Raw genomic sequence first — 27,509 nt, 5'->3', positions numbered from 1 at the left:
AGGGGTTGTTTGTGGCCCCTACGGGGACCAACACTAACCTGCTGACCTTGTCACCAGTTCAAACCCCTGACCTCCGACCTCTGACCCCTGACCTCCCACCAGGCGTGGCCGCCGCCATCATCAGACTAACGGGCGGCGGGGCTGATGGAGGCTGCCGCGGGCGGGTGGAGGTGTTCCACGACGGGAGGTGGGGGACGGTGTGCGACGACTGGTTCGGGATGGCGGACGGCCAGGTGGTGTGCCGCCAGCTGGGCTGCGGCACGGCGCTGTCCGTCTTCTCCCACCGCGCCCACTACCAGGGAACCATCTGGATGGACCGGCTGGCCTGCAGGGGCCACGAGGAGGCCCTCCACCTCTGTCCCCACAGGGGCTTTGGCATCCATGGCTGCGGACCCAACGAGAACGCAGGGGTGGTCTGCAGCGGTGAGGACACCCACACACACACACACACATATACCACAACAACACACTACAACACACACATACCACAACAACACACTACAACACACACGTACCACAACAACATACACACAAGCACGCACAAAACACAACAACATACACACACATACACACACCGCAACAACACACACACACACACATATACCACAACAACACACTACAACACACACATACCACAACAACATACACACAAGCACGCACAAAACACAACAACATACACACACACACACCGCAACAACACACACACACAACACAACAACGCACACACACACACACACCACAATAACACATACACACACACACACACACACACACACACACACACACCACAACAACAACACACACACACACACACGCCACAACAACACACACACCACAACAACAACAACACACACGCACACAACACACACACACACACCACAGCAACAACACACACACACCACAACAACACACACACGCACACAACACAACAACACACACACGCACACAACACAACAACACACACACACAACACAACAACACACACACACAACACAACAACACACACACACATCACAACAACACACACACACACACACACACAGACACCAGAACAACAACAACAACAACACACACACACAGGAAAGATTTGTGCTGGTCTCTGCAGCCAACAGGTGGTGCTTCAGCTGTGGGTGGAGTTACCCCTGGAGACGTGTGACAGGGCAGCCAATGTGAACGGCTGCTTTCAGGACGTGTCTTGCGAAACAGAGACATCACAACAAACTGACTGTTTGTTTTGAAGTTTACAATCTGATCACACCTCTTTACGGCTGTGTGTGTGTGTGTGTGTGTGTGTGTGTGTGTGTGTGTGTGTGTCGTGCATCGTCGTCTCCAGGCGTAAGAAGGAAGACGGTGCTGCGTGTGCATGTGACCTCTGACCTTTCACCCCAGCGGGTGGAGTCTCACCTCAACAGCCTCCTGCAGCAGGTCGAACAACTTTATGTGATGTCATTAGAATTTTTGATGATGATGATGATGATGATGATGATGATGCCTCTTTGCATTCTTTTTTCCATTCAATTTCAAGTTTAATCAAAAGTACCATACAATTTATATATATATATATTAAAAAAAAAATATATATATATATATATATATATATTAAAAAAAATATATATACAGTGGTGCAGTGCATTGCACTGCTGCCTCACAGCAAGAAGGTCCTGGGTTAGATTCCCGCCTGGGGCGCTGTTGGCACCGTGCTCTGGTGGGTTATCTCCCAAATAGGACCCTTTCTGGGTGGAGTTTGCATGTTCTCCCCGTGCTCACCTGGGGTTTCCTCCTCCTAACGTCAGTAAGGACCCCCACCCAAAACATGCACCCATCATGGTGTGACCAGCGATGGACACTTATCACCTGGTCCCCGGGCGACGACCAACGCTGCCCCCGGCTCCTGGCTGCCCCCCCACGGAGGAAGCACAAGCCAGGACGGTTCAATGCAGAGGAAGCATTTCACCAGCACCACCCAAAGCGTGTGTGTGTGTGTGATGATTAAAGATTCTTCTTATTCTGCTCTATATATATATATATATATATATGTATACATTCAGTATGTATTCAGTATATACATATTGATTTCCATTTGTTAGGTATCGATTTCATGGAAACGGCTCCAGGCAGGTCGTCGGTGTCAAACAGGAAGAACCTGTTTCCTCAACCGTCTTTCCTCCGTCCAGGTGAGAACATTCCAGGAACATTGTGTTCAGATATTTCTGTGATGGCCTGGCTCCTCAGGTGGAGCAGCAGCTGACGGAGCAGTGGAGGGTGGAGGAACTTGAAGCGGGGGAACGGAGGGCCCGGTGGACAAGACAACATGACGGAGCGATTCTCCACCGGGATGCAGAGCGGAGAAGAGGCGGAGCTACGAGCGCACAGCTCTGCTGACGTCCGCCACTCAGTGTCTGACCTTTGAACCTTCAGTGCTTTATGATGTCATGACGTTGATGTTGAATGTGACCTCATTAAAAGAAATCCTTCAGCCTCATTTGTTCAATCAATGAAAAACACAGAGAGAGATCCAAGAGCCAATCAGCACGAAGCACAGCCAGGCAGAAGAAGCCCACCCTGCACCACCCTGCCTACGCCCCGCACCAACCTGCCTAGGCCCCGCACCAACCTGCCTACACCCCGCACCACCCTGCCTATTTATATATACGCCCCGCACCAACCTGCCTACGCCCCGCACCAACCTGCCTACGCCCCGCACCAACCTGCCTACGCCCCGCATCACCCTGCCTACGTCCCGCACCAACCTGCACCACCCTGCCTACGCCCAGCACCAACCTGCCTACGCCCCCCACCAACCTGCATACGCCCCGCACCACCCTGCCTACGCCCCGCACCAACCTGCCTACACACCGCACCAACCTGCCTACGCCCCCCACCAACCTGCATACGCCCCGCACCACCCTGCCTACGCCCAGCACCAACCTGCCTACGCCCACACCAACCTGCCTACGCCCCCCACCAACCTGCCTACGCCCCGCACCACCCTGCCTACGCCCCGCACCAACCTGCCTACGCCCCCCGCCAACCTGCCTATGCCCCGCACCACCCTGCCTACACCCCCCACCACCCTGCCTACACCCCCCACCAACCTGCCTACGCCCCGTGTATATCACATCACATGACATGCTAGGTAACAGTTTATGTAACAGTTACATTATGTAAGAACACACATGGCTCCTGGAGGCGGAGCCTGCTTCATCAAAAACACAAGGTAGGAAGATGATTCACACACTGTTCCAGACACTACGTCACATTACATCTCACAGGTAAGGGGGAATTCTTGTTTTATGACTATGATTATTGTTATTATTTATTATTCATATTTTATTACTATTGTCATAATAATAATAATAATAATAATAATAATAATAATAATTATTATTATTATTATTATTATTATATTACTATTATTATATTCTTGTTATTATTACTATTATTATATTATTATTATTATTATGATTATTATTATTATTATTATTACTGTTATTATTATATTACTATTATTATTATATTATATTATTATTATTACATATTGCATATTATTATTATTATTAATAATAATAATATTATGATTATGATGATGATTATATGTTTCCTATTACTATACTTGACGTACTGTGCTGCATAATAAGAGTTGCAGCGCACACACAGTGTTGTACTTTGTGCTGCTGTAACAGCTGAGCACAGACTCGATGAAAAAGATTTATCTACAGGAGGGAATTGAAAAATGTCCAGCAAACCTTCAATGAGGGGATTTTGGAAAAGAATAATAATAATAATAATAATAATAATAATAATAATAATAATAATGTGGCACGCCACCGTGCCACATTATTTTTATTATTAGTATTAGTAGTACATTATATTATTATATTATTATTATTATTATTATTATTACTATTATTATTATTATTATTATTATTATTATTATTATTATTATTATTATTATTATTATTATTATCAGAGAGCATGGCATCAACCCTGTCGGAGGAGCAGTTCCAGTGCTGCATCTGCAGGGACATCTTCTCCAGCCCGGTGTCCATCCCCTGCGGACACAACTTCTGCCTGTTATGCATCAAGAAGTACTGGCGGTACAGCAACGGGCCCCGGTGCCCGCTGTGCAAGGAGGCCTTTCCGAGCCGCCCGGCGCTCAGGATCAACAAGGCCCTGTCTGACATCACCGAGCACTTCAAGAGGTTCCTCCATTTTCTATATGAATTCAGCACTAATTTGATATCAATACAACTTTTTACAAGATTTTGTGAGCTAGCTTACCTACTAGAGCGGTGGTTCTCAAGTGGGTAATATAGTACCCCATAGTACCCCATGGTACACCATAGTACCCAGTCGTACCCCAAGGTACACTGTAGTACCCCCATAGTCCCCCATAGTCCCCCACAGTACCTTATGGTCCCCCACAGTCCCCCATAGCCACCCACACTACCCCGTAGTATCACATAGTCCGCCATAGTACACCATAGTCCCCCACAGTACCCCATACTACATACAGTACGTCATGTCGCTAGTTTGTTCAGTGATTTCAGAAACTAATGTTTGTAGGCAAACATTGGGGGTACATTGGGTGGGGGTAGGAGGCCCGGTTGGGTGGGGGTACTGTTATTATGGTAAAATAACACACCAAGAAAGGTTGAGAACCTCTGGTCTAGAGGATCCATCGTTAGGTTCCATTGAATTGATTGATTGAACTGAACCAGGTCTCTGAAGGAGAAGGACCAAGATGTAGCTTCCCCCGTCGAGCCCGATCGCATTCCCTGCGGCGTCTGCCTCGGCGACGAGCCGCCGACGGCCGTCAAGTCGTGCCTGGTGTGCCGGCTGTCCTACTGCCAGGTCCACCTGGTGTCCCACCAGAGAGACGAGGTCCTGCAGCAACACCAGCTCACCGACCCGGCAACCTTCGCCGGCCGAGGCCGCTGCCAAAAACACGACAAGCCACTGAGGATGTTCTGCCAACAAGAGCAGGTCCCGGTGTGCGGCGCCTGCATTAAGACGGACCACGAGGACCACCACGCCGTGTCCCTGGAGAAGGAGACCCGCCACATCAAGGTCATAGAGCTTTTCTTTTTATAGGGGATCTACTTCCCCTGGACTGATCTGATCTGAAATGAACTGCAACTGCAACTTCAATGGAGAAATTATTGTTTTGTCCAATTTGAGCGTTTGACTCGTTTACTTCGCAGTCATTTATGGCGTTAGCAAGGTGGGGTTGCGCCACCGTGTCATTACCTCAATACCAGCGACGACGGTCGGCGGGCCCCAACATTCCTGAGTATCTGTTCAGCCGGTCCCAGTGAAATTCCTGAACAAAGTTCCCTTTTCTTCAGACTGAACTGAGGAAGACGGAGACAAAGCTCCAACAGATGATTCAGACCAGACGGAGGAAGGTGGAGGAGATCAAGCGGGCGCTGCAGCTCAGCACAGTGAGTTTTGTGTTGGAGACACACAGAAGACTAAGACATAATCACATCACAGCTTCAAGTGCCATTTCAAACATTTCAAACAAAGCCCGCCGGGTGCAGCTCTTTGGGATTGTCGCGCCTCTTTCTATGAAGGTAAAAGCTGTGGAGGGTGTTGAGCATTTAGGGAGAGCGACTGGTTGTCCAGTGCATCTCCATGGAAGTGATCCAACCATGGAACATGTTGAGATGGGATCCTTAAAGATGTGAACGGACGTGCTTCTGTGCCGACCGTCCCCAGACCAGCAGCGAGTGCGAGACCACCGTCGGCGTGGAGGTCTTCACCCATGTGATGCAGTACCTGGCCAGAGGCCAAGCGGCGCTGGTGGACGAGCTGGGGGAGAAGCAGCGGGCGGAGGAGAGGAGGGCGGAGGAGCTGATCTGCGAGGTGGAGCGGGAGATCACGGATATCCAGAGAAGAAGCGCTGAGCTGGAGGAGCTGGCGCACATGGAGGATCACCTCCACCTTTTGCAGGTAAGAGTACCTCACGTAGAGGATGTTGGAACCGTTTGGATTGTTCAGTAGCTACAGCACTAGAGTAATGGAGGACCACCTTCGCCTTCAGCAGATGAATAGAGGTTAGGGAGGACTACCTCCACCGTCAGCAGATGAATAGAGGTTAGGGAGGACCACCTCCACCTTCAGCAGATGAATAGAGGTTAGGGAGGACCACCTCCACCTTCAGCAGATGACTGGAGGTGATCTCGGTGTAGGAATCAGCCACCAGTTGTTTGATTCTCTGTGATCACGTTCTGTAAACAATTCTTTCTTCTTCTTCTTCTTCTTTGGGCTCATTTACAATATCGCACATGGATGGATGTTGTTTTACAAATGTACTATCCACCCATTTACCATCCACCCTCCATCATCCAACAAGACATGGAGAAGTGGCACTAAATGAAGGCATTCTTTACTTGGTGCCGAACCAGTCGCGTCCTCTGTTGTTTTGGCTTCTGACCTGAACGTTGCACATTGGAATCGAACCATCAACCCGAGAGAACAAGCTCCACCTTGTTGATGTGCTGTTTCACACTCACCTTAAGATCTGGCACAGCATCAAAAGGAGGAAGGAAGGAGGAATCTACGTCCCTGAAACATTCAGTTCAATCCTATGAATCGCTGCCGAACTTTCACAAAGCCACGCCTCCTCCTCCACCCAACGGACCAATCAGAGCTGAGAAGGCCTTGAATGTTCCTGTTACACAGGCATGTCTGCAGGTAGCACGCCAGCCGACGCCCACGTGCCCATGTGATGGGACACAATGTCCCTGTTGTATTGTTTTGCGGTGTGTGGCAACTTGTCGGGTGGAGGAAGAAGAACAACAAACAACTCAGTACAAGTACAAGTGACTCATCACCTGCTGCACATATTAAAGATTGAGAAACAATGTGAAAACAAAGGTGTCTCCGTTTGTCCTAGGTATGACGAAAGGAATTTCTTTCACATCTTTCAACAAAATCAAAGCGCAATACAAACAGTTAATGTGGTTGAAACAGCGGCCGAGCTTTTACTCTGAAACTTCATCTTTTACAAAATGGATCCTTCAGGTTTCACATTCTGCTCTGATCCCGGCGTGAAAGGGTTAAAGGCTGCTTCAGTTACATCCATCCAGTCGGTCATCCTGCTACCTCCACCTCCCCCTTCTACCTCCACCACCCCCCCTGCTACTTCCACCTCCCCCTGCTACCTCCAACTCCCCCTGCTACCTTCAGCTCCCCCTGCTACCTCCACCACCCCCCCTGCTACCTCCACCTCCCCCTGCTACGTCCACCTCTCTTCATCTCTGACATTTGAAAGCTCTCCTCTCTCCATTTGCAGAGCTTCACCTCCCTGCAGATCCCTCCGTCCTACACCAACTGGGCAGAGGTGCGCCTGGACCCCAGCCTGTCAGTGGGCACGGCCAGGAGAGCGGTGATGAAGTTGGAGGACATGGTGAAGGAGCTGGGCCGGAAGATGACCGTCCATGGTAAGAACTAGGAAAACACAGCATGACAACATCCAATCAAATGAGACGAATAGTTTCAAATATTCTGTTGAATCGTAAAGATATGAAAAATATTTAAGCATTCAAACAATAAATTGACCAAAACCCTGTTTGTTCCTGCAGAGCTGGACACCATCATGCAGTACGAAGGTACGTGGTTTCATGTGTTTACTCTACATGTGTGTAGGAATGAAGAAAAGATGGAGGATGTGGAATGTAATATGTACCTCCCCCAACTCTCTCTCCAGAGGATGTGGTTCTGGATCCTTCCACCGCTGCAACGTGGCTCCTTCTGTCCCCAGATGGAAAACAGGTAAGACACTCCAGTCCAGTCCAGTCCAGTCCATTCCTGTCCAGTCTAGTTTAGTCCAGTCCAGTCTAGTCCAGTCCAGTCCATCGATTCCAGTCTAGTCCAGTCCAGTCCAGTCCAGTCCCGTCTAGTGCAGTCCAGTCCAGTCAATTTGACTGGACTGCACTTGTGTAGGATTAGTGTGTAGGGTTTAGGGGTTAGGGTGTTGGATTAGGGTGTAGTGTTAGGATGTAGGGAGTAGGGTTAGGATGTAGGGTGTAGGGTTAGGATGTAGGAAGTAGGATTAGGGTGTAGGTTTAGGGTGTAGAGTTAGGATGTAGGGTGTAGAGTTAGGATGTAGGGTGTAGGGTTAGGATGTAGGGTGTAGGGTTAGGAGGTAGGGTTAGGATGTAGGGTGTAGAGTTAGGGCTTAGGGTGTAGGGCTAGGATGTAGGAAGTAGGATTAGGGTGTAGGGTTAGGGCTTAGGGTGTAGGGTTAGGGCTTAGGGTGTAGGGTTAAGGTTAGGTGGGATAAGGAAAGCAGGAAGCAGTGAAGAGTTGGGGTTAGGGTTTAACGTGGTAGCAGTAAACATTGGATTCTAACTATGCTAATTGCCCTGATCTCCAGGTGAGCCTGGGGTCCCATAAGAACCCCGCCCTGCCGCCCGCGGACCCCCAGAGGTTTGATCCCTGCGTCTGCGTCCTGGGGAAGCAGTGCTTCACCTTCGGAAAACACTACTGGGTAGTGAAGGTAGGTTTAACAACACCTCCACCTGGTGGAACTACACCTCCACATAGAGATACTACACCCCCAAGGAGGAACTACATCTCCACATAGAGATACTATAACCGCAAGGAGGAACTACACCTCCACATAGAGATACTACACCCGCAAGGAGGAACTACACCTCCACATAGAGATACTACACCCCCAAGGAGGAAGTACACCTCCACATAGACATACTACACCCCCATGGAGGAACTACACCTCCACAGAGAGATACCACACCCCCAAGGAGGAACTACTCCTCCACAGAGAGATACAACACCCCCAAGGAGGAACTACACCTCCACATAGACATACTACACCCCCATGGAGGAACTACACCTCCACAGAGAGATACCACACCCCCAAGGAGGAACTACTCCTCCACAGAGAGATACAACACCCCCAAGGAGGAACTACACCTCCACATAGACATACTACACCCCCATGGAGGAACTACACCTCCACATAGAGATACAACACCCCCAAGGAGGTACTACACCTCCACATAGAGATACTACACCCCCATGGAGGAACTACACCTCCACATAGAGATACTACACCCCCAAGGAGCAACTACACCTCCACATAGAGATACTACACCCCAAGGAGGAACTACACCTCCACAGAGAGATACTACACCCCGATGAGGAACTACACCTCCACATAGAGATACTACACCCCAAGGAGGAACTACACCTCCACAGAGAGATACTACACCCCAATGAGGAACTACACATCAAAACATTTCTTCTCTTCCTTCATCGCAGGTCGGGGAGAAGACCTTCTGGGATGTGGGCGTGGCCCGGGCGTCGGTCCAAAGGAAGGGCAGCATCCGGGTGGAGCCCGATGCTGGCTTCTGGGCGGTGTGCCGCAGAAAGGGCGACGGGCTGAGTGCCTGTGTCGGCCCCACGGTGGCGCTGCACCTGGCGGCCACGCCCCGCCGGGTGGGCGTGTTCGTAGACTGCGAAAGGGGCGTTGTCTCTTTCTACGACGCCGACGCCCACTTGCACATCTACACCTTCAGCGACTGCAGCTTCTCCGAGCCGCTGCTGCCCTACTTCAACCCCTGCCTGGGCGACGGAGGAAGGAACCACGCCCCGCTGGTCATCTGTCCCGCCTGCAAGGGGGCGGAGGCCAGAGGACTGGGCCAACAGGTTGCCACGGCGACGATGATGCGATCCGAACACCCAAGCAGCCATGCAGCGGCGCGCATGGTGGCCATACAGTGTTAGAGCAGAAATTATATACACCATAGAGAATATGATGCAAATATGTATGAACGTATGTATATGTATGTGACAAATACTCTCTTGAGCTTGAACTTGATGATGAATACATGAACATTGTGAATATGATGATGAATACATGAACATTGTGAATATGTTTTGGGGCAAACTTTGAAAGTGTAAGTACATTTTTCTTCTCTTTTAACAGCTGTGTACACATGTTATTTTCATGAAGATTTTCTGAAAATAAAAAGTCCACAACAACGACCAAGTTGATAAAGCAATAAAATATGTAAATATGAGGAAGCAGTAAAATATGCAATCACTTTGAATGAAACGTGTTTGAACAGTTTTACATTCATATGAAGTACAAATTGAGGGTTTATGCAATTCACATCCAAGTACAATTTTTACAAATATTTTGATGATATTTTTATGTCATTGTAATAAATGGGTTAGGGTTATATTTTTATATTTTTCTATTTTTGTTTTTCTGTTTTTCTATTTTTCTAAATAAAAATGACATTTTCTCTCCTCTTGTGTCGTCGTCGTTTGAAAGGATGTGAAAAATGTCAAATATTTATACTTGTATAAAAACCAGGGTTAAAAATATACTTTTTACAGTAAAATCACATTCCAGGATCTTTCAGAGGATGAACATGGAGAACATGGAGAACATGAAGAACGTGGAGAACATGGAGAACATGGAGAACTTGGAGAACACGAAGAACATGAAGACCATGAAGATCATGAAGAACATGAAGAACATGGTGTCATGATCTCCGCCTTCATCTACCTTCCCCTCCCTCTCCTTACCTGTCCCATTAGCCCAACTCCATTCACCTGTGCACACAGCTGTTCCCGATCAGCAATCTAACCACTATATAAGCCTCTCTCACCAGTCACCCATTGCCAGAGTGCTCCTCCTGCTAACATGCTGTAGTGTCCTTGAGCAAGACACTTAACCCCTAATTGCTCCTGATGGCTGCGTCCGTCGGTGTTTGAACAATTGTAAGTCGCTTTGGATAAAAGCGTCTGATCAATGACTAAATGTAAATGTAAACACCAGGAGGCTGTCCTAGCCTCCACCTCAGCGGACGTCCGGCTAGCCCAGGTTGACGCGTTCCTGATGGGATTAGCAGAGTATGTGAAGGATGAGCTAGTTTCCCACCTCTCTCGATGGCATCGTTGAGCTTGCTTCCCGTATCGACCGATGCATCCAGGCCCGGCAGCGAGAGAGGCGTCAGAGGCAAGTGGAGCGCCGCCCAGCAACCCAGGTTCCTCCGGGCCGCCAGCTCTTCCGGCCCGTCAACCCACGAGTGAGGCCTCTCCCATGCAGGTTGGCCGGGCCAGCCTCACCCCAGAGGAGAAGGAGAGATGCTGGGTGGGGAACCTTTGTCTCTACTGCGGTCTAGCGGCATCTCCGGGTGTCCGGTAAAAGGGGCGGGCTTGCTAGCGAGGGAGGAGGTCCTGGTGAGCCACACCTCCAAACCCTCCTCCAACCAGCAGCAGCAGCGAGCCTGGCACAGGCTCGCGCTTCATTGACGGGGGTCCTGCCTTTTCTGTCCGCCGTCTCCTACGTTCCCGCTGGCATCGGAGAGGCCTGCAGTACCTAGTGGATTGGGAGGGTTACAGTCTGGAGGAGAGGTCCTGGGTCCCTGCGAGGCACATTCTGGACCACACCCTCATCAGGAGGTTCCATCAGCGCCATCCTGACCAGCCCTCCAGACCAGCCCTCCAGACCGGGTCAACCCTCCCGACCGCAGACCCCACCACCTCTCTTGTCTGTGCCCTCCAGCGATGATTCAGAGGCCGACAATGTCGACCCTGGGGGTCCCTCCTCTGATGAGGAAGACGTGGCCCATTTAGCGGAGGACGAGGAGATGGACGGGGTCTCCGATGAGTACTACAAATATCCCTGCCTGTCTTTGTGCTGCAATTTGGTCCTAACCAACCCCTTACACATGGAGAAAATGGAGAACATGGAGAACACGAAGAACGTGGAGAACACGAAGAACATGAAGAACATGAAGACCATGAAGATCATGGAGCGCATGGAGAACATGGAGAACATGAAGAACTTGGAGAACACGAAGAACATGAAGACCCTGAAGATCATGGAGAACATAGAGGACATAAAGAACATGGAGGACATGAAGAACATGGAGAACATGAAGAACTTGGAGAACACAAAGACCATGAAGATCATGGAGAGCATGAACAACATGAAGAACATGGAGAACATATAGGACATGGGGAGACAGAGGAACTAGGACCAGCAGAACTAGAAGCAGCAGAACCAGAACAGACAGAACTAGGAGCAGCAGAACCATGACCAGCAGAAAAACAACCAGCAGAACCATGACGAGGAGAACTAGGAGCAGCAGAATCAGGACCAGGAGAACCAGAACAGGCAGCACTCAAAACAGCAGAAGCATGACCAGCAGAACTAGGACCATCATCACCAGGACCAGCAGAACCAGCTGGACTAGAACCAGCAGAACCAGGACCAGGAGAACCTGGATCAGCAGAGCTAGGACCAGCAGAACCAGCAGAACCAGTACCACCCTGTGTGTTGTTCTGTTGGTTGTATTGTGCACAAAGGCATCAAACTGGATCCTGGAGACCGTGATACACAGTAATAAATAAAGTCAACATGTGAACCTTGTCAAAATAATAATAATATTAATAATAATAATTATAATTATTAATATAATAATAATTATTATTATTATTATTGTTATTATTTGTTTTAAAATTATTATAAATGAATAGATAAATAAAAATGAGCAGAGTCAGACTATTTATTGAATAAGTCATGAGATGACATAGAACACTCCATACAAACACTGACTTGAAGACCTTAAAATATGATTCATATCAAATATGATTTGGGCCGACACTAGGAGGCGCTGTCAGGTGGCGTCTCCTCCCGGGACCTTGGGTGGAGATGGTCATGGTGTTGTGGTCCCCGATCTGGACCCCTGTCACCCCGCTCAGGTGGAGCTGTGGCGGGGTGGAGAACAGGTGCTGGAGGGAGTTATCCAGAAAGAGAAATATTAATATGGAGAGTTATTACTAGGGAGAAATATTAATATAGAGAATTATTAAAATAGAGAGTCATTAATAGAGAGATTTATTCCTATAGAGTTATTACTATAGAGAGTTATTACTATAGAGTATTTACTATAGAGAGTTATTCATATAGAGTTATTACTATAGAGAGTTATTACTACAGAGTTATTACTATAGAGTTATTACTGTAGAGAGTTATTACTACAGAGTTATTACTATAGAGTTATTACTATAGAGAGTTATTACTATAGAGAGTTATTACTATGGAGTTCTTACTATAGAGAGTTATTCATATAGAATTATAACTATAGAGAGTTAATACTATAGAGTTATTACTATAGAGAGTTATTCATATAGAGTTATTACTATAGAGTTATTACTATAGAGAGTTATTACCATAGAGAGTTATTGCTATAGAGAGTTATTAATATCGTGTTATAACAATAGAGAGTTACTCATATAGAGTTATTACTATAGAGAGTTATTACTATAGAGTTATAACTATAGAGAGTTATTGCTCTAGAGAGTTATTACTATTACTACTATAGAGAGTTATTCATATAGAGTTCTTACTATAGAGTTATAACTATAGAGAGTTATTCATATAGAGTTATTACTATATAGTATTACTATAGAGAGTTATTCATATAGAGTTATTACCATAACGTAATTACTATAGAGTTATTACTATAGAGTTATTACTATAGAGAGTTATTCATATAGAGTTATTTCTATAGAGTTATTACTATAGAGAGTTATTCATATAGAGTTATTACTATTGAGTTATTACTATAGAGTCATTCATATAGAGTTATTACTATAGCGTTATAACTATAGAGAGTTATTACTATAGAGTTATTACTATAGAGAGTTATTACTATAGAGAGTTATTCATATAGAATTATTACTATAGAGAGTTATTACTATAGAGTTATAACTATAGAGAGTTATTGCTCTAGAGAGTTATTACTATAGTGTTATAACTATAGAGAGTTACTCATATAGAGTTATTACTATAGAGAGTTATTACTATAGAGTTATTGCTATAGAGAGTTATTCATATAGAGTTCTTACTATAGAGTTATAACTATATAGAGTTATTCATATAGAGTTATTACTTTATAGTATTACTATAGAGAGTTATTCATATAGAGTTATTACCATATAGTAATTACTATAGAGTTCTTTCTATAGAGTTATTACTATAGAGAGTTATTCATATAGAGTTATTTCTATAGAGTTATTACTATAGAGAGTTATTCATATAGAGTTATTACTATAGAGAGTTATTACTATAGAGAGTTATTGCTATAGAGAGTTATTACTATAGTGTTATAACAATAGAGAGTTACTCATATAGAGTTATTACTATAGAGAGTTATTACTATAGAGTTATTACTATAGAGAGTTATTCATATAGAGTTCTTACTATAGAGTTATAACCATAGAGAGTTATTCATATAGAGTTATTACTATATAGTATTACTATAGAGAGTTATTCATATAGAGTTATTACCATAACATAATTACTATAGAGTTATTACTATAGAGTTATTACAATAGGGAGTTATTCATATAGTGTTATTTCTATAGAGTTATTACTATAGAGAGTTATTCATATAGAGTTATTACTATTGAGTTATTGCTATAGAGTTATTCATATAGAGTTATTACTATAGCGTTATAACTATAGAGAGTTATTACTATAGAGTTATTACTATAGAGAGTTATTACTATAGAGAGTTATTACTATGGAGTTATTACTATAGAGAGTTATTCATATGGAATTATTACTATAGAGAGTTATTACTATAGAGTTATAACTATAGAGAGTTATTGCTCTAGAGAGTAATTACTATAGTGTTTTAACTATAGAGAGTTACTCATATAGAGTTATTACTATAGAGAGTTATTCATATAGAGTTCTTACTATAGAGTTATAACTATAGAGAGTTATTCATACAGAGTTATTACTATATAGTTTTACTATAGAGAGTTATTCATATAGAGTTATTACCATATAGTAATTACTATAGAGTTCTTACTATAGAGTTCTTACTATAGAGAGTTATTCATATAGAGTTATTTCTATAGAGTTATTACTATAGAGAGTTATTCATATAGAGTTATTACTATAGAGAGTTATTACTATAGAGTTATTACTATTGAGTTATTACTATAGAGTTATTACTATAGAGTTATTCATATAGAGTTATTACTATAGAGTTATTACTATAGAGTTATTCATATAGAGTTATTACTATAGAGTTATTACTATAGCGTTATAACTATAGAGAGTTATTACTATAGAGTTATTACTATAGCGTTATAACTATAGAGAGTTATTACTATAGAGTTATTACTATAGAGAGTTATTACTAGGGAGTTATTACTATAGAGAGTTATTCATATAGAATAATTACTATAGAGAGTTATTACTATAGAGAGTTATTCATATATAGTTATTACTATAGAGATATTCATGTAAAGACGTATTCATAGAGAGAATTATTAATTTAGAGAATTATTACTATAGAGTACTTCCTATAGAGAAATGTCAATATATATAATATTATATATTATAATATATATATAATATTATAATTATATATAATATATAAATAGAGAGTTATTTATATAGAGGTATGAAGTAAATCATATAGAGAGTTATTAATATAGAGTTATTTATATAGAGTTATTTATATAGAGAGTTATAGTTATGAATAAAGAGTTATTATTTGAGAGTTATAAATAAAGCGTTATTCATATAGAGTTAATATGAAGAGTTATTATTAGAGCATTATTATAGAGTTATTAAAATTGAGAGTTATTAATAGAGATGTATTAATAGCGTTATTAATTTATCAATAAAAAGTGAATATAGAGAGTAATTAATACAGAGTTATTCATATATAAAGTTATTAATATAGAGAGTTATTAATAGAGATTTATAAATAGAGAGCTATTTATATAGAGTTATTAAGTAAATAATGTAGAGAGTTATTGATATAGAGTTATTCATATTGAGTTATTGATATAGAGAGTTATTAATGGAGAGTTATCATGAAGAGGTTGGGGTTATGAGGTCTCACGGTGAGCGCTGGAGGGCGTGGCATTCTGGGTGATGCAGCATTCTCTCTCTGGTGGTCCTGCGGGGGGGCAGGGCGTGGTGGTGGAATCCATGCCCGATCGGACCCTGCTGCTTTCTGATTGGTCGAGGGACCGGGCGGGTCTGTTTGGGGGCCGGGGGGACCTGGTGGGAGGTTTAAAGTCGGCTTTACACCGAAACGGACGCCCCCTGGCGGCCAAGTGGCGCATGAGCTGAACCTTTTCCATTGAAATGAAGGAGAGGGAGATCTTCACGTTCCAAATGAGTCGCAGTGCTGACGCGTCCGGGGGTGGGAGGGGCGTGGCTTATCATTGAGGGGCGTGGCTAACGCATGCAGTTTGTCACTCTCCAGAGAAATGGATGAAAGCTCCTGGATTCGGTGTGAAGCTGTTTTTACCTGTGATCCTCCTTTTCTCCATCTGGCTGGAACAGCTGGTCACTTCCTGTAACAGACAGGAAGTGGAGACGTTTCTGTTTGTCTGGTTTGTGAAATGAGGGCAATGTGCCTGGACTTGCTCCCTTTTATGGGAATTGTGCTTTCTTTGTTTAAATATTCAAAAAATCACTTTAAATCTATATTTGGATCAATATTTAAATCATAGTCTTCATCTTGGTGTTATAATTAGAAGCAGTTACATATTTCATATCTATGATATTTAGTTCAGGAAACTGTAAACGGTCAGTGCTGGTGGATCTGTGGTCCATAAGACGTCTGGAAGCTGAGCAGGTCCTTACCTGAACTGGTGTAGGTCCCATCCGGTAGGATGTCTGCTGAGACGGTCCTCCAAGAAAGGCTAAAGAAAATGTTAAAAAAAGGTATCTATGTATGAACTGTAGGAAGGTAGCAGGAAGGTAGGTGGTATGTAGAAAGTTTGAAGGTAGTAGAGTAGTAGTTAGGTCGTAAAGTATGTAGTTAGGTAGGTAGGTAGTGGGAAGGTAGCTAGGTAGTAAGGTATGTAGGTAGGTAGGTATGTAGGTGGGTAGGTGGGCAGTAGGTGAGTAGGTTGTCAATTAGATACTGTATGTAGGAAGGTAGGTGTGTAGGTAGGAAGGTATGTGGGAAGATGGGTGTTAGGTAGGAAGGTAGTGGGGAGGTTATGTGGGATGGAGGCAGGTAGGTAGGTAGGTAGGTAGTGGGTAGCTAGGTAAATTATCGGTTATAGGTAGGTGGGTAGTAAGTAGGTAGGTAAGTAGTCGGTAGATATGTAGGTGGCTAGTCGGTAGGTTGTCAGTAATAGGTAGGTGGGTAGGTAGGTGGGTAGTAGGCTGGTATGTTGGTGGGAAGTATGTAGGTAGTTGTTAATAGGTTGGCGGGTAGGTAGGTGGGTAGTAGGTCGTTATGTAGGTCGGTAAATAGTGGGTAGATATGTAGGTGGCTAGTAGGTAGGTTGTCAGTAATAGGAAGGTGGGTAGGTAGGTGGGTAGTAGGTAGGTAGCGGTTAGGTATGTAGGAAGGTAGGTAGTAGGAAGGTAGGTAGTAGGAAGCTAGGTAGTAGGGAGGTATGTAGTAGGAAGGTAGGGAGTAGGGATTAGGGAGTATGTCGGTAGGTAGTTGGGATGTAGGTAGTCGGAAGGTAAGGAATCAGTAGGTTAGTAGTAGGAAAGTAGGGAGTAGTTACGTAGGGAATAGGAAGTTAGGGAGGTAGGGATAAGGAAGGTAGGTAGTAGGAAGGTAGGTAGTAGGGAGGTAGGGAGTAGGAAGGTAGGGAGTAGGAAGGCAGGGAGTAGGGAGGTAGGGAGTAGGAGGGTATGGAGTAGGAAGTAGGGAGGTAGGGAGTAGGAGGGTATGGAGTAGGAAGTAGGGAGTAGGGAGGTCAGTAGTAGGAATGTAGGGAGTAGGAAAGTAGGGAGTAAGGAGGTAGGGAGTAGGAGGGTATGGAGTAGGAAGTAAGGAGTAGGGAGGTAGGGAGTAGGAGGGTATGGAGTAGGAAGTAGGGAGTAGGGAGGTAGGGAGTAGGAGGGTATGGAGTAGGAAGTAGGGAATAGGGAGGTAGGGAGTAGGAGGGTATGGAGTAGGAAGTAGGGAGTAGGGAGGTAGGGAGTAGGAGGGTATGGAGTAGGAAGTAGGGAATAGGGAGGTAGGGAGTAGGAGGGTATGGAGTAGGAAGTAAGGAGTATGGAGGTAGAGATGTAGGAATGTAGGGAGTGGGGAGGTAGGGAGCAGGTGGGAGGGAGTAGGGACATAGGGAGTAGGGAGGGTATGGAGTAGAAACCAACATGGCGGCTGAAAGGTGTCTGTCTTGGTGACCTTCTCCTTGACCTTTCTCTCCTCCTTCCTCTGCTCCTGGATGGAGAGACAGGAAGTAGATTAGGTGATGGAGATGATGGATGAAATGTTATTGATCCTGATCATCAAACTCCAATAACTGATCGGTGAAGCGATGGAGAATAAGAGGAAAACAAGATGGCGGCTTCTAACCAGAACGCTGTGCGTGTGGTGGACGGCGTCGTTAATACAACGTTTGTGGAGGTGAAAGAGTCTCTCTGTCACAGCAACACACTCTGAACCAGGGAGAGGGAGAGCGAGGGGTATGAAAAGGGAACAACTGTAGGAGTAAATATGAAAAACTACATCTATAATAAAGTATATGAGTAAATATGAAAAACTACATCTATAATAAAGTATACGAGTAAATATTAATAAACACATCAAACACAAGAATTAAATGTATGAAACAGATAAATTAGAAGAATAAAGAAAAACAAATAATACATTGATGTATAATTAGTTAATGGTCTTGTACGGAACCACCCCCGGCGGACTTGAAGGCCTCCGCCTGCTGGTGAAAGTGTAGAAGGCAAACTCCACCCGAACTGGCCTCGCTTTCTGTTTGCTGTGTACCTGGAGGTCAGTCTTACCCAGGAAGGAAGGTCTTTTTCTGGGTTCGTTGTCCCAGCATCTCTTCATGAGGTCCATCAGATCCGGCAGCCCCGGGGTCTGTCCCAGGTCCATCCGGTGCAGCGTCGGCCGGTCCCCTTCTGGGATCCGCAGTCGCACCAGACTGGAAAAGGCGTCTGTGGTGAGAGACGAGCGAAGAGAAGAAGGGAGAACAAATTACCCGAAAGGGATATTTTATCCCAAAACTGCGACTGCTGACAATAGTCTTACTACTTCTGTAATGGAGTTAAAGGTCACATACTCATACTATCATTTATTTTGGTACTGCGGTCAAGGATTTGGAGTCCTCTGCAGGCGAGGACTAGCGGTGTCTCAGCGGACTGAGTTGACGAACAGAGATGTGGCAGGTCCGCTACCATGCGCCACTCAAGCGGCGTGTTCAGAGAGCTCCGGCACAGAGACACAGAAGACGGGGTTTTCGAAAACAAAATGTTTATTGTGGAGAGGGGGCTTGATAGGACAAGCCCGGAGCAGATGGACACAGGTCATGACAGGGCTCCTCTCTCCTGAGTGAGTGTGGGGATGGGGCTTTTAACCCGTTGCATGCAGCCACTCTGATCCTGCGTCCCTAATTACCTCTATTCAGGTCAGGTTTGGCTGCTCAAACCACACAATCCCCACAGCACAAGAGACTTTAAAAGCTGCTGTTTGACCTTTGACCTCTTCCTTTCTCCTGATAGTGAAGCTCCAGAACCAAGTGACTGTGCGGGAGCTGCTGGACTGTGGTCCCTGAGACAGAACACCCTTGGAAAGAGAATCCATTTTAACATGAAGGGCACATATTTAGTCTTATTGTACAACCCTTTAGTTTGGCGCAGATTAATAACTTGCATGTTTGGCATCTCAGGCCGCAGAACCTTCTCCGAATTTTCTGGAAGTGGCGATGAAATCAAACTTGATGAGCCTAAATCTGGTAGGAAACAAGCTCTCATTGATGACAATTCCAAAGCTACAGCCCAAGTTGCCTGAAAAACACTTGAATGTAGTTTTCCTTAAACAACTAAGATCTTGTTTCAAAAAGATGCAAAATGTGTCTTCGAAATCACTGAGGCAATGGAAGGTGCATTTCCCTAATGTCACAGGACCTAGGCTAGCGGATTCCCTCTGCAGCCATGCATTGAGCTAACACAGTTAGCATTATTAAATCTGATTTACAGGAAACAGACAGAGCAGCAGTGAGGGTGGAGGTGATGGAACTAAACACTCACTGGTGTACGGTGCTTTTCCCATCGCAATGGACCAAAGCAGGATTCCAAAGCTAAACAGAAAGACATTGTTAACTTTCAATAAGAGATAACATTATCTGTAAACAACCCCAGGGTGATCAGGATCATACTTTTATAACTAGTATCCCTGGTTTAAGTTGTTCTTTTCAGAATAATGGTCATTACTAACAAACAGAAATAATTGGCGTGTGCAGCTTTGGGGCATGCACCTGTAGACGTCGGACGCCTTCGTAGGTCGGTATTCCACGCTGAATGCCTCGGGGGGGAGGTAGCTGGTCGTCCCCCCGTCCTCACGCTCCTTCCCCCGCTGGGTCCCCCGGCTCACGCTGTAGTAGTACCTGGCCAAGCCAAAGTCAGTGATCTGGAGGGGGGGGAAGGGGGAGGGGTGGGGGGGTGAAGAGGAGCAGTCTCTGAGCGTCCTACAGGACCAGACTGAGCAACCTACAGAAGCAGACTGAGTGTCCTCCAGGACCAGACTGAGTGTCCTACAGAACCAGACTGAACGTCTGATAGAATCAGACTGAGCATCTTACAGAACCAGACTTTGAGTGTCCTACAGAACCAGACTGAGCATTCTACAGGACCAGACTGAGTGTTCCACAGAACCAGTCTGAGGTTTCTACAGGACCAGACTGAACATCTTACAGAACCAGACTGAGCGTCCTACAGGACCAGACTGAGTGTCCTACAGAACCAGACTGAGTGTCCTACAGAACAGGACTGAGCGCCCTACAGAACCAGTCTCTGAGCGTCCTACAGAACAAGACTGAACATCTTATAGCACTAGACTGGGCGTTCTACAGGACCAGACTGAGTGTACTACAAAACCAGACTGAGGGACCATCAGAACCAGTCTGAGCATCCTACAGAACCAGAATGAGCATCCTTCAGAACCAGAATGAGCATCCTACAGAACCAGTCTCTGAGTGCCCTACAGAACCAGAGTGAACGTCCTGTAGAATCAGACTCTGAGCCCTTGCTTCCTGGGACTAACCTTGGCATTGAGGCCGGTGTCCAGCAGCACGTTGCTGGGTTTCAGATCCAGGTGCAGCAGCGGGGGCGACAGGCTGTGCAGAAAGTTGATGCCCAGGGCGACCTGGTGCCCCAGCCGGAAGGCCAGTGGCCACGGGGGGGCACCGCCCAGATCCCTCTGGGGTCAGGAATGTGACATGACACAGTGACTTACCACCACCACCAGTACCATACCGGCCTCCCAGTGACAAAGTCCACTAGCAAGAGAGATAGACAGACAGGCAGACAGACGGAAAAACAGATGAGCAGACAGACGGACGGACAAGCGGACAGACAGAAAGACAGAAAAAAAGACAGACAGACAGACGGACAGATGGACAGACAGATAGGCAGGTAGGCAGATGGACAGAAAGACAGCAGACAGACAGATGGACAGACAGACAGGCAGTCAGGCAGACAGACAGGCATACAGACATGCAGACAGCCAGCCAGCCAGACAGACAGACAGACAGACAGATAGGGGTGTGGTCCCACCTGCAGTTGCTGAATGGAGCCTCTCTCCATGAACTCCATGACCATGCCCAGGTGGAAGGTGGGCCCAGTGGAGGGCAGGCAGCCCCTGAAGACCCCCAGTACCCGGACCACGTGGGGGCTCCCACCCCTCTGCATGAGACCGGCCTCCTGCAGTAATGACCTGCTGGACCTGGAGGTACCATCCATTAGCAACATGCTTGGTGGCTAACAATGATAATTACATTGCTCCGGAATCCTGGATTCTGATTGGTCAGCAGCTGGAGCCTGAAGTTAGTTATTTCGGAATAACGACACGTCTGTTACTAATGACCGTTGCCACGGCAACCACTTCCCTTGGTTTCACCTCTCTTCTCACTTTGCTAAAACCTTAATGCTAACACAAACTAGTGGCGCCATCTGGTGGCTATACATAGAAACTACAATAGAAGCCTCATGGCCATAAAACGAGTCCTAGTAGTTAAAAAGTAGACATACTAGTCATACAACTAGGCATACTAGTTATAAAACTCGACATATAAGTTCTTAACGAGACATACTAGTTATAAAACTAGACATACCTGTTATAAACTAGATATACTAGCTATAAAACTAGTCATACTAGTTATAAACTTGACAAACTTGTTATAAAACTTGTCATACTAGTTATAAAACTAGACATACTAGTTATAAACTAGACATACTAGTTATAAAACAAGTCATAGTAGTTATAAAACAAGACATACTAGTTATAAAACTTGACATACTAGTTATAAACTAGACATACTAGTAATACAACTAGACATACTAGTTATAAAACTAGTCATACTAGTTAACTAGACATAGTGATGATCAAATTTTTATGCCCTGCCTTATCCATTGGGTTTGTGGGGCCTACTAGTTTAGGTTCTCCATCCAATACTTAAGCATAGCTTTTGCAGTATTTGGAGTCCAATGGATTTGGTCTTGTTCTGTCCGAAAGACCCTAGCTGGCAAGAGTGATATATAGCCTGCCCGTCCTGCAATGAAGTTGTTCAGTTGAAGAAGCCCGCTCGGCACTTGTAGTCGGCTGTGGCGTCTGGTCGGCTGCAGTGGGGCAGGCTTCGATCTTGAGGGTGGGCATGGGCTTCCCGCCGGCTTGCCAGCAGGGTGGGCGGATCTGGGGGGATGTCGGCCTGTCGGTAAAGGCCCTGGCTCTGGGCCTGCAGTCAGTGCCCGGTGCCATCTGCCCAGGTCCAGCGGCTGCAGCAGCGTCTTGTGTCTGCACTTGGGGGTGGGTTGTATGTGTGCGCCTTAGGGGTGCGGGGTCTCCTTGTGCTCCCTGGGTCAGGCTAATGCCCCTCGGGGCTGGGTGTGGGGGTTGCTCCGCGGGCCTTTGGCTTCTCTGTGTCACGACCAGGGCTAGGAGAGACCCGAATGCATGACACGGGGAGACGGGAGGCAGACAAAGGATGTTTATTAGCCCACACAGTGGAGCTGGCCGGGCAGACCCGGTCACGTAGGGATGGAGCAGGGCTGGGCAGGGATGATGATGACCGGGAGGAGGGGTCCAGGATCCGGGTGGAGAGACGGGGAACCGGGCTGGATAGAGAGGGACGGACAGCCTTGGTCGACGAGCGGAGACAAGCAGGTAAGGGGAAGACGAAACAAAGAGACATAAACTAGGGACTTGAAACAAGCACTAGGAGCTAGGAACTTGGAACTAGGAATGGAGCCAGTAGCTGCACAACTCACATAAGCTAGTTGACGGTCTGGCAATGAGTGACTGGGAAGCTGGAGACTAAATACTGTGTGCAGCTGCAGATGGGGCAAGAGCGGCCTCTAGTGGCGCTGGGAGGCCGTGGGCATAGCACTCTGGGGGCCCGGGAGTCTTCTATGGCCGCGGGGCAGGGTGCTCGGGGCTTTCCTCGGGCCGTGGGGTGTCTATGCAGCTCACACACACACACACACACACGCACACACACACACGCACACACACACACACACACACACACACACACACACACACACACACATACACACACACACACACACACACACACACACGCACACACACACACACACACGGCCATGTGACCAATTGCTGTTCCAGTTTTCCTGGACTTAATTAACTCTGTTTTGTTGATACATGTTCTATGTTTGTTTTTCCATGTTCATGTTGTTTGTTATCTATGTTTATGTTTCTCCATGTACATGTTGTTTGTTTGTTGCTATGTTTATGTTTTTCCATTTAAATGTTGTTGTTTGTTGCTATGTTTATGTTTTTCCATGTAAATGTTCTTTAGTTCTGTTTGTTTTTCCATGTACCTGTTATTTGTTTCAATGTTTATGTTTTTCCGTGTACATGTTGTTTGTTTAGTAATGTGTAGTAATGTACAGTTTTTGTGTAGTAATGATGATCAGTTGTTTAAAAACCAAAAAATGGTAACATACTTCTCCAGAGAGGGGGCTGGTGGTGGTTGTGTATAATAAGCTGTGCTCTGCCCGTCCAACAGGTCGTCACAGGACAGAGTTATTGCAGCAGTTGTTGATAATTACAGAATTAATAAGGAGTTTCATTGCAGGTTGAGAATTTAAACTCCACTTGCAGACTAACTCTGTCCTAGATGCAATACCATACAAATACTCTGTGTTGTGCAGCATGCTGACAGCACAGGATTAAAAAAGTAAATGAATAAACAAAATGAAAAATGAAAAAGATGAAGTTTTTGCTGTACCGCATGGTCTAACTCCTTCGAATAGTTAATTTGGGGGATCCAGATTTAGACGGACGGAAATTTGTCCTTTGCTATATTTATGGCTCGCTGGACCTGCTAAATAGCAGTTGGTCAAATGTTTTGTTCTAGTTTTTTTAGTCCAAATGCCAGTACAACCTTTTTGACTGCTTAGTTAAGGGATGCCTTTTGAAGAATGGCCTCAGCGTGTCTAAAATTGGCACCGGGGTAAGCATCAATTTGCAAATCCCTGGGGGGGGGGGGGGGGGGGGCATTGTCTACCAGGGTCGCAGAGAGGAGTTCCAGGATCAGCCAAAGGTGGGAAGTCCTCTTTCCTGAGTGAAACCTCATTTTGGGGAATTGCTCCGGGAGAGGTCTGAGTTGAAATTTCAATGAATCGGGTGGAGATATAATCTTCAACACCCCAGTCTGGTGAGAGTTCGAGTACAGAGACGATCAAGGTCTCTATATATTCCAGGGCGTTTTTGTTGAGTCTCTGTCCCATATTTGGGGTTGCCCTCTCAACTCTGGACGCTAGTCCCCATTATTCAGGGACGCAAATTCTTCAAAGGTCTGATCTATGCCACTCTGGTAGTGGTCCGTCAAAATCAGCTGGGTAGTGTATGCCCGATTCTTGGCGTTGCCCTCCAGTAAGGTTACTGTGTCTGGAGTGGCGATCACATGTTTGATGATGTCTTACAAATTTTCAACCATTCGTTTTAGTGTTGAGGGTTGACTGTCTTGGTTTTGTTTGGGTGACACGTGGAGACGACTTTGTAGATTGTTCTCACTGTTTTCATGAAGTAGGGATCTGGTGGAGAATTGTCTGTTTCAGGTCGAGATCTGGCTGGGCCTTGGCCCCGACCAGGCCGGCTGGCCACATAGGTAGGCCGAGATCCTGTGGCAGTGCATGCAGCATATTGTGCCTGTCCATATCCATTATTTCAGAGGCTAGATTGGTGGTCTCCACTTCTTCCAAAAGTCTTGGTTATTGTTACATTGGTAATGTAACAATATATCTAAATCTATGTAATCACAAAAACATATATGCACACACATAATAAAGAACACAACCTCATAATTATATCTTCAGTCACATATCATTATTTTCCCAGGGTTTGCCAATTGTACAAATGGGATTATAGTCTGTGTGCTATCGCCTCTTCGGCCTCCTCCCCTTGATGCAGCTGCACGAGCAAGAACAAACCTCACTTGACACACCTTGGTGTGTCAAGAGTTTCTTATCCGGAACAAGTATAAATCTGTGACGCCAAACTGACCATATATTCTCTGACTCCCTGAAAATAAACTGATCAACTCAGAGAGCTCCTCGAGCCAATCTCTGACCCAACCCTTGTACAAGTAAAAACAAGCGTCTGTCTGCCTCTTTATTTAAAACCACCGACTGACAAGCTGCAGATTAAAGTCACCCTTTCATTTCTGAAACAGTAATTGTCAGAAACTGTTTGAACGCGAGTTGTTTGGGTTGTCATTGTCATGTACTCTGTGGCATAAGCCAGAGTTGTTTCGGTGGAAATTGTCGAAAATCAGTGTGTTAGTACGGCTGCAGAATGCAAAACGTGGTTTCCCGTAGCATACTACCATCCATTCAACATTATTAAATCAATCAATTGTTCAAGCTAAAGTTGCAATGTTTCGATCCAGATCGGATCCTCTTCAGGTACAGCTTGAACCAGTGTTGAGTTCTAGATGTTCTTTCCTAGGGTCAGGTCAGGTTCAGGTCAGGGTCAGGTCAGGGTCAGGTCAGGGTCAGGTCAGGGTCAGGGTTAGAGATACAGACCTGCCACCCTGTCGGGGGTTATTTCATGATAATGATCGTCTGGTCAGACGTGGTTTTGGTCCAAACCCTCTGACTCACCCGTCGTCGTGGTGCAGTATCTTGACGGCCACATGCCACGCCCATCTGACATGCCACGCCCGGTACACCTGGCCGAAGCCTCCGGAGTCCAGCACTTCCCAGTCTTGCAGGCTGGATGCATCGATCAGCTGTGCACCCAAGGCCCCCGACTCCGCCATGGATCACTGGAGGGGTCATCATAAGGTAACATGCACTTCCTCATATAGTCACGTGGTGCAGAAAAAATTCTCATTCACTCACTAACTCATTTGCTCCTTCCTTCACCCATTAAATCATTTCTTCATACATCCATTCACTTGTCATTCACTCAATCACTCATTCACTGGGTTCCGTGTTGCTCAATCAGATGGTGGAGGAGCTTTGGGATATTTTCTGTTAATTCTGATCACAACAACAGCAGCTGCAGCTCATTTAACGCGTGTGGCGGACCCCGCCACCAAACTATGGAGGATTCCTTTCAACAAACTCATTAACTAAATAAAGTATCAGATATGGAATTTTATGACAGATTACAACTTTTAATAGAGGAATAAAGACCAGAAGCTGCCACTCGGTGTGAAAAACAAGGGATGAGATGTCTGTTTCTATTTGACCGTCTTTCAGTTTTACTGTTGTGAGGGTTTTTCCGACCACACGCCACCCAAGTGACGTTTTCAGGGACCTCCGGCACAGAGACACAGAGGACGGGGTTGCAGACACCAGTACAGAGTGGGCTGGATGGAACAAGCCAGGAGCAGATGGACGTTGTCATGACAAGGCTCCTCTCCTGTGTGAGTGTGAGGATGGGAGTTTTACCTGCTGCTCATTAGACCAACCAACAAGCAACAGGCTTGCAGCCACCCTGATCCTGGCCCCCAATTATCTAGACCCAGGACAGGTGTGGCTGCTCAAACCACACCATCCCCACACCACAGCTGTCTTTCTACCGTCGTTCTATTTTACCGTCTTTCTGTTTTACCATCTTTCTATTCTACTGTCTTTCTATTTTACCGTCTTTCTATTTTACCATATTTCTATTTTACCATCTTTCTATTTTACCGTCTTTCTATTCTACCGTCTTTCTATTCTACCGTCTTTCTATTTTACTGTCTTTCTATTTTACCATCTTTCTATTTTACTGTCTTTCTATTCTACTGTCTTTCTATTCTACCGTCTTTCTATTTTACCATCTTTCTATTATACCATCTTTCTATTCAACCGTCTTTCTATTTTACCATATTTCTATTTTACCGTCTTTCTATTTTACCGTCTTTATTCCAGCTCTGTTGTCTCATCAGTCGAAGTAAGAACAACTTCCTCATACTGATCCTGTCTGTAAATCCTGTTTGAACAGAACTCAAAGCTGCAACTTACCAGGAGGAGGAGGAGGAGGAAG

At 45.6% G+C, this 27,509-nt stretch overlaps 2 protein-coding genes across 3 annotated transcripts; one reads left to right on the top strand and one right to left on the bottom strand.

Annotated features, from left to right (window-relative positions):
* Positions 1-3,250: 3,250 nt before the first annotated feature.
* Positions 3,251-10,284, top strand: LOC307246858 (E3 ubiquitin-protein ligase TRIM21-like). 2 transcript variants are annotated; one of them, XM_080022887.1, is made up of 10 exons: positions 3,251-3,272; positions 3,971-4,202; positions 4,722-5,070; positions 5,349-5,444; positions 5,722-5,955; positions 7,301-7,448; positions 7,590-7,616; positions 7,715-7,779; positions 8,384-8,506; positions 9,292-10,284. In XM_080022887.1, exons 2-10 carry the CDS (start codon positions 3,976-3,978, stop codon positions 9,754-9,756), a joined length of 1,734 nt encoding a protein of 577 aa, XP_079879013.1. In that variant the 5' UTR covers positions 3,251-3,272; positions 3,971-3,975; the 3' UTR covers positions 9,757-10,284. The 2 variants fall into 2 exon arrangements, with proteins under 2 accessions (XP_079879013.1, XP_079879012.1); XM_080022886.1 differs by having other exon boundaries at positions 5,349-5,576.
* Positions 10,285-12,170: 1,886 nt separating this feature from the next.
* ripk3 (receptor-interacting serine-threonine kinase 3) lies at positions 12,171-21,760 on the bottom strand (the record flags this gene model as incomplete). Its single annotated transcript, XM_080023619.1, has 12 exons — positions 12,171-12,283; positions 12,648-12,780; positions 15,918-16,078; positions 16,332-16,377; positions 16,670-16,728; positions 18,152-18,218; positions 18,354-18,436; positions 18,794-18,949; positions 20,042-20,091; positions 20,269-20,420; positions 21,054-21,209; positions 21,566-21,760. The coding sequence occupies 12 exons, from the start codon at positions 21,758-21,760 to the stop codon at positions 12,171-12,173; spliced, it is 1,371 nt and encodes a 456-aa protein (XP_079879745.1).
* Positions 21,761-27,509: the final 5,749 nt, after the last annotated feature.

Source organism: Zeus faber (genome assembly GCF_960531495.2).
Source record: "Zeus faber genome assembly, chromosome: 22".
NCBI lineage: Eukaryota > Metazoa > Chordata > Actinopteri > Zeiformes > Zeidae > Zeus > Zeus faber.
This window is presented reverse-complemented; position numbering and strand designations above follow the sequence as displayed.